Source organism: Eptatretus burgeri, chromosome 12 (assembly GCF_056783735.1).
Source record: "Eptatretus burgeri isolate ZD-2024b chromosome 12, Ebu_testis_v1, whole genome shotgun sequence".
NCBI classification, from domain to species: Eukaryota; Metazoa; Chordata; class Myxini; order Myxiniformes; family Myxinidae; genus Eptatretus; species Eptatretus burgeri.
Genome location: NC_140972.1, coordinates 66,185,273 through 66,196,093, shown reverse-complemented (window position 1 = coordinate 66,196,093; position 10,821 = coordinate 66,185,273). Strand labels below are relative to the sequence as shown.

The 10,821-nt window shown below is 44.1% G+C and overlaps 1 protein-coding gene across 2 annotated transcripts in view; it reads right to left on the bottom strand.

Moving 5' to 3' along the window:
- Positions 1-618: 618 nt before the first annotated feature.
- The window catches only part of SMNDC1 (survival motor neuron domain containing 1), a 17,994-nt gene continuing 7,791 nt past the window's right edge, over positions 619-10,821 (bottom strand). The window contains exons 2-5 of one of the 2 annotated variants that reach the window (XM_085848325.1): positions 10,553-10,672; positions 6,482-6,627; positions 5,816-5,983; positions 619-3,825 (exon numbers count right to left, since the gene is read on the bottom strand). In XM_085848325.1, the coding sequence (XP_085704451.1) occupies positions 3,630-3,825; positions 5,816-5,983; positions 6,482-6,627; positions 10,553-10,672 (630 nt within the window). In that variant the 3' untranslated portion in view covers positions 619-3,629. Of the gene's footprint in view, positions 3,826-5,815; positions 5,984-6,481; positions 6,628-10,552; positions 10,692-10,821 lie in introns of those variants that run through there. The other variant, XM_085848324.1, reaches the window with a different exon arrangement.

Sequence of the window (10,821 nt, the reverse complement as noted above, 5' to 3'; positions counted from 1 at the left end):
GTCTGTTTGCTTTTGAATGCTTGAAGATGCAACATGTACCGCAAGAGTTCAAAATGCAAGAAAAAAAAACAAAAGAAAATGGACCTATCGAGAGGAAGCTCTGAAGCTCAAAAGAAACAAAGGCAGAGATGGCACGATGCCGATAGTTCACAAGAACAGGCAAGGGACACCGAAGCTCAAAGACAGGCCAGACAAAGTTAAAGCTTCAGAGAAGAAGAACAGGCAAGACACACTGAGGCTCACAGAAAGGCTAGAAACAGAAGACACGATGCTGCTACAAATCTAAGGTGTGCTTTTAATAATTTGTGAAGAGTTCTGCAGAGTGAATCTGCAGAGCCAATCTGGTTAGCATGATTGATGAGTGTTGTTTTTTTAATGCTTATGTTTGTTTAGTTCATCACAACACTTTCGCCCCCCCCCCCCCCGTGCGTAGCGTGGGTACCTCACTAGTATATTATACAGTGCCTATGGAAAGTCTGCACCCCCTTTCAAAATTTTCACCTTTTGTTGCCTTATAGCCTGGAATTAAATTGCAATAAACCAGACTTTTTCCACCTTGATTTACACATCATAACCTAAAACTTCTGAGTGAAAAACAAGTTGTACAAATTTCAGAAAATTAATCACACACACACACACACACACACACACACACACACACACACACACACACACACACACACACACACACACACACACACACACACACACACACACACACACACACACACACACACACACACGTTAATGGTTTGTTTTTTCTGACAATTAAAGTTTATGTATTCATAATTTACATGTCTACCTCTTGTGTGTTCATCTATCTATAATTCCAGCAATATATGTGTGTGTGTGTGTGTGTGTGTGTATGTGTGTGTGTGTGTGTGTGTGTGTGTGTGTGTGTGTGTGTGTGTGTGTATATGTGTGTGTGTGTGTATGTGTGTGTGTGTGTGTGTGTGTGTCCGCTGTTTCTCAACAACCGCTGGTCCGATCTAATTGAAACTTGCCAGGTATGTTGCTGGGAATCTGAGGATGTGCCTTTTCAAGGTTTGATATTAATCAGACAAGTGCTTTCCAAGTTATGGCCATTTATTTACCAACCAATGACAGTAACCGTTGCTGCGGCCATTTTTTATCAACCAATGACAGGAAACGTTGCTGCGTAGCCGTGGTCGATGGGGAAGAGAAACTCAGAGGCGTTCGCCATTACGGGTTTTTTCTCTTCTCTTCTCTTTGTGTTTTTCCTTGAGAAAAGGCAAAATACGTTGGCGCTAATTTAATAATTGGTTAAAACTAATGATTTATCAAAACGTTGGCAGATCCAGCAGCCTCCGTATTCTTGCCCTGGACGGACGAGGAAACAAAGAAGAAGCGCCGTTTCCTCAGCGATGTTTATGAAGAGGTGCTAACATGGAGACGATTTTTATTATTATTTATTGATTGAAGAAAAATTGTTCCGAAAATAATTTATCAAAAAAAGTGCACAACTTCTTTTTGTTTCCAATTGTCAAAACGCTGTGGCATTTGGAAGTGTTAAGGAATTCAGCTCCACTCAACATGCTTGCCAACGAAATACATCTCAATTTGGTGGTAAAAACGATTCACAAGGACGGGTTTCCTTACTCATTGCTCTGCAGTCTGCATTCAACCCCTTCATTTGTCATCTCATTGACCTCATTTCATCTATCTATAATTCCAGCAATCTGTGTGTGTGTGTGTGTTTCTGTGCGCGTCTGTGACCGCTGTTTCCCGACAACCACTGGTCCGATCTAATTGAAACTTGTCAGCTATATTGCTGGGGACCTGAGGATGTACCTTTTCAAGATTTGATATTAATCGGACAAGTGATTCCCAAGTTATGGCCATTTATTTAGCAACCAATGAGAGGACACGTGCTGCGTAGGCGTAGCCGATGCGCCATTTAGTTACCAATCACAGGACACGTTGCTGCGTAGGCCGGTGCACGGCCGGCCGACGATGACGTCACGTGCCGTGCTGGTTACGATGGGGATCGATCGGTGCCTTAGTTACCGTGGGGTTGGAGTGCCAATGGTAAATGACAGCGAATGTCATTGCAAGCAAAGACAGGGAGGTAAACTTGATTTTAATTAACTCTGTGTGTAAGTATCACAGTAGCTGTTACTTCAATGCAAGCGATAATTCGTGGAATGATGTGAACATTCCGTACGGGCACGCACTACTTTTGGATAGTGATGACTTACTGTATTCTAATAATTTCTCGATTTCTTATCCGCACTTATAGATAAACACAATGCCCCAATCCAGTCGTCATTTATGAGTGAAGGAATGGCCTGTGTAGTTGTTTGAAAGTTTTTTTTTTTTTGCATGTACGGGCACGCCCGTATGGGCACGCGAGAGCGAAGGAACGGCCTGTGTGGTTGTTGTTTCTGGAACGCGGTTTGAAAGTTTTTTTTATATGTACGGCCATGCACGTAGGGCCATGCACGTACGGCCACGTGAGAGCGAAGGAACGGCCTGTGTGGTTGTTTCTGGCAAGCAGTTTTAAAGTATATATATATATATATATATATTTGCACGTACAGCCACGCACGTACGGGCACGTGAAAGCGAAGGAACGGCTTGTGTGGTTGTTGTTTCTGGCACGCGGTTTAAGTTTTTTTGCGGGGGGGGGGAGGGTTTGCACGTACGGCCACGCATCTACGGGCATGCACTAGTTATATTAATTTATTCAGTTCTGTGGATGGGGTAACGGGACTTTGTAAGCACCTTGTAGATTAATTATTGGCTAAGAGGAATTTTAAAAGTGTTACCTCAGATATGGAATTAGAAGTTATTCGTCGAATGGATTCTCGTGAATGTGCTGTTGATGTTTCTGGGTTAAATTTGCCCCCGATCTCTAAATGTGGTGCCATTCAGGCCTCGGTCACATTTGCTCTACGGCGAGGATACGGCGGCCGTACGCCCTCTGAATTGACAGAAACGTGCGGCGGCCGCAGAGAAACTGAGGTGGCCTCAGGGAGGTCCTACGCCGTTTGGCTATATTTTACAGGCTGTAGGGTCACCGTGGAATTATAGCGCGGAGTTATAACTTTTTTCATTTCTACGTTCGCTGTAGCAATTCGACAAGCCAAGCTATGATGTAGATGTGTTCCACGTCGACCGTACGTAGGGCGAACGGTGGGCTTGCGTTATTATTTATATGTATGCTTGAACATAACTGTCATTAATCAAAAAGGCTTTGGCACTACTACAGAGTGATTAAAAAATAAATAAAGGAAATATTACATCTCAAATTTTTCAATTTTTTTTTGGCTTAAAACACTCTCTGGCACTCACTGATGAACCACTGCAAGTTTGATGAAAATACGTTCAGCCACCGCTGAGAAAATGGCAAAACACACACACACACACACACACACACACACACACACACACACACACACACACACACACACACACACACACACACACACACACACACACACACACACACACACACACACACACACACACACACACACACTCTCTCTCTCTCTTATAGTATAGATTGGGACTTGATTGTGGATCACCCTGCATTTATCCAGTAATGTGCAGAACGACAGACAGGTAAGGTGGAGGGGATACTCGAATGGTATCAAGTTTGGAATAAGTCAGTCTCGCAAAGTCCGATCAAAAGATTCACACAAACTTACGTGGCCCTTCTTTGTCTTCGAAAAGGCTTTGTTATTAAATTGCTGCCATTTGTTCTTTTGTTCTTCTCTTTCCTGTTCCATCTCCTTCATCCTCTGAGCCTTCTTTAATGCTTTCTTTTTCTTATACTCCCTTTGTTGTGCCAGCATTTCCTTCCTTCATCGCAAAAATAAAAATAAAATAAACAAACAAACAAAAAAAATCCAAATTTGTCAAAAAAAAGATTTTTTTTTTTACTTTGCTATTGGCAAAACCTGTAACCACCAAAAATGTGAGAATGCATTTGAGCATCATCAGAAGCACAACCAACTCGCAGTTTTTCAAAAGAAAAGCGAGTTGAACGTTCATCTCCAGTGGTCTTTAAAGCACAAGCACAGACTGTGTGCAAACAGATATTAAACGCCCTCAGGGGATGGGGATGGAAAGGGGGAGGGTGGGGGCAACACAAGTCTGCAATAGACCATGAGACTTAGTGGGTGGGAACAGAGAGGGAAGAGGGTAAGATGTGGGAGAAGACATTGGGTAAGACAGGGCTCGATATCAATACTTGTCCGACTGTCCGGGACGGGCAATTTTGTCTGTCAAACAAGTGAACACCTCAATGAACCTGTCCGAAGGACAGGTCAATTTCACCACCGAGAAGTTCAATAAACTTTACATATTTTAACCTCTGTTCTTTTCTGTCTAAAGTCACAGTGGTTAGCAGCGAGTAAGAGCATCTTTTTAAAATCCAAACACCAAGGAAAACTTCAAAGAACGAGAATGGCACTCGGAAGAGTGCATACCTCCGCCAGGCTGAACAGTTTATGTTTTGTATCCCTCTGATATGCCGGATCAGCATCCAGACCTCAACCAAAATTTAATCAGCTTGTTCTCATCACCTATCCAACTCATCCACCAAGTTTTATCACAATCCATCCAAAACTTTTTGAGATATCCTGCTCACAAACAGACAAGCAGGGGTGAAAACATAACCTCCGTCCACTAGTGGCAGAGGTAAATAAAATGGTATCGCCCCATGCTCACAATATAAATAGTTGGACAGATGCAATAGTTAGCAGAACAGGAACAATCAAGACAGGTTTTAGTTGACAGGACAGGCAGGTTTTATATTTTACCTGTACTGTTAACTACTTCTCCTGTCCAACTATTTATACTGCAAGTAGGCTGGAAAAAAAAGTATATGTTGAGCCCTGAAAGTGTGCATGTGTACAATCATTTATATATGGATACATACACTCTCTATCTCCCTAACGTCCCCCCACCACCTTCTCAATCCAATGCTTGCTCCCAAATTTTGCACCTCACCATTCCTACTCTCCGAATCGAACTAGCTCAAACTACGAAGGCGATGATGAGAATCGTTCCCAGAACAAAGCAGTCTAATGAAGGCCTGTGTTGCTTCGCCCCTCCGAGAAGGTATGAGCATAAATGGCCTTTGTTAAGCCACATATGAAAGCCACTGTGGCAAAAGCGTTGGACTTTGAGGCTTTGTTATTATTATTATTTTCAGGATCTAATGCTCGTTGTGGAGCTGGCACACAATGACACACACATAGATATACAGACGAAAACGAGACACAACAGGACAGTTAGAACAGAGAAACAGGACACTGAGCTTGAGGGAAGTGCCATCACTTTCCAGGGCACTCTGGGTACCAGCGATACCACAACAATGGCACCGCCTTTCTCACCGCACTGGGTGGGGCATTCTTCTCAGGAGAATTTCCTCCTCCCCATGAATGCCAACCTATAGGGATTGTTACCTGCTCTTATCCGTTTAAATGCTGAACGTCAAGCAAGGAAGCAGCACGTACCATTTTTAAAGTCTTTGGTATGACTCGGCCGGCATTTGAACTGCCAACCTTCCAGACTTGGAGCGGACGCTCTAACCATTACACCACCGAGTTTTAAACCTTGAGTCAGTTGTACTTTTGCATTCTTTGCTCTGTATTTCTCACAATTTTTATAATGAATCACATTTATGTAACAAAATTAAACCACATGCACACAAAGACAGTCGGAACATATCACGACGACGTCATAACAACAATAAGTCAAACGTTGCAGAAGCAAGATACAGATTGAAAATTAAAAAAATAAAATATGAAACCACATCGTGTGAGTGTGTGCATTTGTGCTGTACTTTGACTTGGGCTTTCCACCAAGACCATCTTCACTGCCTTTCCCTTGACCCTCCTCCACCATTTTGAGTGACTGCAAGGCCACCACATCCGCATTTCCATACAACGCAAAGGTCACAGCCGCCGTGCAACTGTCCGCATTAATCTCCTCCACCTCCGCCTCGTACCACCTGAAAAGACAAGCCTGTGTACCGTTAGGGAACAATGCTAATGGCTATGCTCCAGTCATGTGACCTCAAAAACAGTCAATCCAAACATCTTGGAGATCCATAAAAAGAAGCTCAATTTAAATAAATAAAATAAAAACGTTACAAACCTTGACTTTTTCAGAAGTGGAAAAAATAAAATACAAATATGCAAAGCAGGCACCGAACAATTGGCTACCAAGGTGCACATTCGACTACTAATGGCCAACAACTTAAAGTCCCAGCTACTCACAGCAGTGTGCTTTCAGGAAAATCAACTCTCAATGTACAAAAAAAATAAAATAAAATACAAAGCTGCATATTTCTGATGATTCTACTTTTACAACAATCCTCATTTTCATTTTACATCTCCTCTATCTTCCCTAAACAACAACAACAACAACAACAACAAAAAAAAAGTTTCCCAAACTCTCAAATATGCAAGATACTCTACTTACACCCTGCACCGCTGAGCTCACTTACTGTCCATCCTCACTCCACAGGGCCATACAATGGTCACCCACATGCCACGAGTGGCTAACACTGCTGCTGGCCTCATGCTCATCGACATTTGTCGAATTATCTGTCGGCTGAGACGTCAGAAGGTCCTGCGTAAGTTCAATCACCTCCTGCAACAGAACATGGATGTGGGCAAGACAATTGGTTTTGCATGAAAATAATTGCAGATGGAAAGGATACAACATTGTTTTAACCAGAGGGAAATGACAAACCAAGTAAGGGGTGGTCTGAAGAGTAAGGCTCCAAAAATCAGATCACAAGTGAAATTTACCACAGGAAAAAGTCTCCCGCCGAGTCACTATTTTCAGGAAAATAAAAGGTACAAAGACAAAATTAAGTGTGGCCATGAGAAATATAAGCAGGCATTACAATTAGAAGAAGAAAATTACCCCCGGTTGGGGGTGACGGTCATCTCTGAAGCTCTGTAGATGTGGATCTCTGATCGGCTTAGAATGGCTTCGATGTCGTCTAGTCTTTTGGTTCAACGTACAGACGAAAGCCCGGGAGTAAAAAGGATAGAAAACCTCAGAAATCAAACTACATTTCTGAGTTATCCGGAGATAGATTTTGAAAATGGATGATTTGGAACATTTATGATCAATGTGTCCTCAAAAGGATAGAAACCAGACCTCAGAAATCAAACCGCATTTCTGAGTCGTAAATGGAAGATGATATTTTGACAATGGATGATTTAACAAGTTTACAGCATCGGTGACCTTGACATTGACCTTCAATCAGGTCTAAATTCATACCGTCGTGCATCACTCATCGACCCCAACCTACATACCAAGTTTCATCATGATCGGGTGAACTTTTTTTGACCGCATCACATCGACGATTTTTTCAACTTTGAAGACACGTGACTCGATAACCAGGAGTAATTTAAAAAAAAAACGGCCTGACCAAATTTAGATATTGTTCCATATTATCAGAATCCGAAGAAATTTCGAAGATCGGATTACAAACGGCGGAGGAGATAGATTTTGAAAATGGACGATTTTGCAACTTTGGAGTGGCCTTGACCTTGACCTTCAATCGTGTCAAAAGTCAAACCGTCGTGCATCACTCATCGACATCTACCCACATACCAAATATCAAGAAAATCCGAAGAAAAAAATGGGGACGTACACACGTACGGACATCTAGACTGGTTTTATTAGGTCATCTCGAGCAATCAGATATTGCAGACCCTCACCAGGACTTGTTTTGTGTGGTGTGTTGTGTGGTGTATTTTGTACTGGTGTGTTATGTAATTAGGAGATATAATTAGAACTGCCACTTCATAACTGCTGGCAGTGATGACCGGTTCAGCCATTTCAGAGAAGATGACTTTTGAAGGTTTTTTATTTTTTTTTTAAAGGAAAAAACAATATGGCTGCTGAATCACGTGACCGATGAAGTCATAACAAAGATTTTGTGGACCATTTTATCCCGAGATGACCCTCAAAATTTTTAATACTGATCGGATGTAGCGTTCTCCAAATGCAATTATGACATAACGAAGGCACCTATGTCATTAAAAAAAATCACTCATTCCCCATGAGGAGTACTTGCTAAAAAGTTTGAATTTGTTCCTTGGTGTGGTTTCAGAGATACAGAAGTCCAAAGTTTTTCCAACATGGATGCCACACCACGTGACCTATTGTTACGAATCTGGAACCCATCACACACAACAACCAGGGTCCCTATAGAACAGTTATATCGGTAAGTGTGTGTTTAGAGTTAGGGCCCCCTACCTGTGTGTAAAGGGAATTATGTGTGCGCTGCGGAGATTCGTTCACAACACGCCTTCACCTCGCTTCCTCACACCGATGCCATTGTCTACGTGCGTTCGACCACGTATGTGGGCGGAGATTTCTCGGCCACCAGAGCTCCGACTCCGCCCCAGAGAGATGTAATGTTCCCTGCGACCAATGAGAGGCGAGACGTCTCAGACGGCGAACGTTCTCACGAACCCCGGACCAATGGGAGGCGTGAGACATCTCAGACACCGACATTCCCACGAATCCCGGACCAATGGGAGGTGAGACGTCTCAGACGGCGAACTTTCCCACAGCCTCTCGGCCAATGAGAGGCGAGACATCTCAGACGGTGATCCTTCCCACGACACCCCAGCCCGCAGGAGAAATTCAATATAAGGAACGCCAGGGCCTTGGAAAGAGCGTCAGGGTTGGGCAATCTGTGCCGGGGATCGACTTGGCAGCGATGGGGTTCGAGGTGCCGGAGATTGACTCTTCTGGTCTGGTCGGCTTGGCAGCGATCGGGTTCGAGGTGCTGGAGATCGACTCGTCTGGTCTGGTCGGCTTGGCAGCGATCAGGTTTGAGGTGCCGGAGAATGACTCGTCTGGTCTGGTCGGCTTGGCAGCGATCGGGTTTGAGGTGCTGGAGATCAACTCGTCTGGTCTGGTCGGCTTGGCAGTGCTCGGTCGTCTCTAGTCTCGTCCACCTGGCGTCGGACACTTTTCCTCCGTCCCTGGTGCTTGGAGTGGCATCGTTGCTGCGGGTTCGAGCCCCAAAGAGCCAGATCGTCGAAGACCACACGAGGTGGACAGGTCCAAGCGCAGGCTCTGGTCTCCAGCTCACCTGTCCTTGAGCTGGAGGCCTTCAATAAAGACCATTGGGGTCCGTTTCTGTGTGTGTGTCTGTGTGTGTGCCCGTCTTTAAGTAACAACTGTTAAGTGCCTTGTACATTATTTGCATTTCATTTATATTAGTCGTGATAACTCTGCTTCTTACGTGCTCCCCTCCTTCCCCACCTATTATAAATAAACCCATGTGTTCAATGTATCAGTTCATTTTTGTGTTTCTTTTATTGGTTTAACACGGTGCGTGTTGGAGAATTAGCCAGGCTGTTGCCGCTGTAAAAGGACAATTGGACCGACGGAGGCTCGGCGACTGTCCGCTCGGGTCGCACACAGTTCGAGTACGCTAGCGGCTCGTTCCGTACAAGCCTCGTCGAGGGTGAATTTCCCCAGTAGTTTGGACGACGTGGGTATTTAGGTAAATTGAAATTGGCAATCGACCCTACCCCACGTGGTCGATCTATTGGTGAACTTTGGTCCGATAAGGGACCCGTCGGCTCCAGAGTTAGCCGGGGTGACGACCTATACATTCCAGGTGATCGGGGGAGCCGACTCAACTGCTCTACCTGGCGGTCGTGCTCGTCGCCGACACCTGGCCCGCAACACTATGACATCATAATCATTATCAAAACATTCAACGCGAGTAGTCGCACCGATGGTGAAAATTTCGTCTCGGCCCGACAAGCAGACGCGGAGAAAAACATGAAAGTTCTGTAAGGACAAACAAACAAACCCAAATGCGATACCCTCTCATTCGGCGAGGGTAACTAGAACGAAGTCAATGGTGTGCCATTGCAAATCCCCACACTTCCCAAATAAATCACAGTTGAAAGATGGCAAACAGTTCTACCAATATCAAATTTTGAGTTAAATTTTTTTCCCCCTGTTTTGACCCCTGTGATCCTAAGTCTCCATTCCCTGGGGCATGAACCGGGTGTGAAACCCCCAAAAATCATAACATGTTTCATGCGTCCTCCAACGTTCATTGCAAATGCAAAGTATTGTTTAAAAATGTGCCCATAATTGTGTTTACGGTCTCTAGGGGCAGGGCCAAAAAGGGCCCTGCTCTTGCGCCTTTGTGCCATGTGCTGATAATAACGAACAAGTTTGGTGAATTTCAGCCCAACCGTTTAGGAGGTAGTGTGATGAACAGATTGACAGATCGATGGATGGAACCGATTACAATATCACCCCGGTTTTGTTTTCATCAAGCGTGGGGATAATGAGACAGAGCATTTTAACAATGGGGAGCATCGCCAGGGTATAGAGATCAAAGTAGATCTGAGAACAAACAATCTAAAATCTAAATAAAAGTCAATCTGTGTAGGGATACCTCACTGACACACAGCCAGATTACAATAGCTCATCCTGCCCCCTTCGGGAATGGGACCGGCTAAAATAAGCATTCCTGAAAACCATTTTTAAACAGGCAGCATAACCCCACATGACCAACCTGCAAATCTTTCTTTAGCTTCAGGAGGTCTTCATTATCAGAATCTGCCGTAAGCGCTGCTTCCACTTGCTGAAGCTGGATCCGGTAGTTGGACAACTGGATCATAAGATCATCAGCCATCTACAGCAACATACCCAGCATGAGGAGAGGTCCACATGTCACAACATTTTCAAAACGGGCTTTACGGTTTTTGGAAAAGAGCAATGAGGAAGAAAGGATTCACATCACTTTTGGGGTTCAATGCAAGGGTTAATTACATGTGCAATATC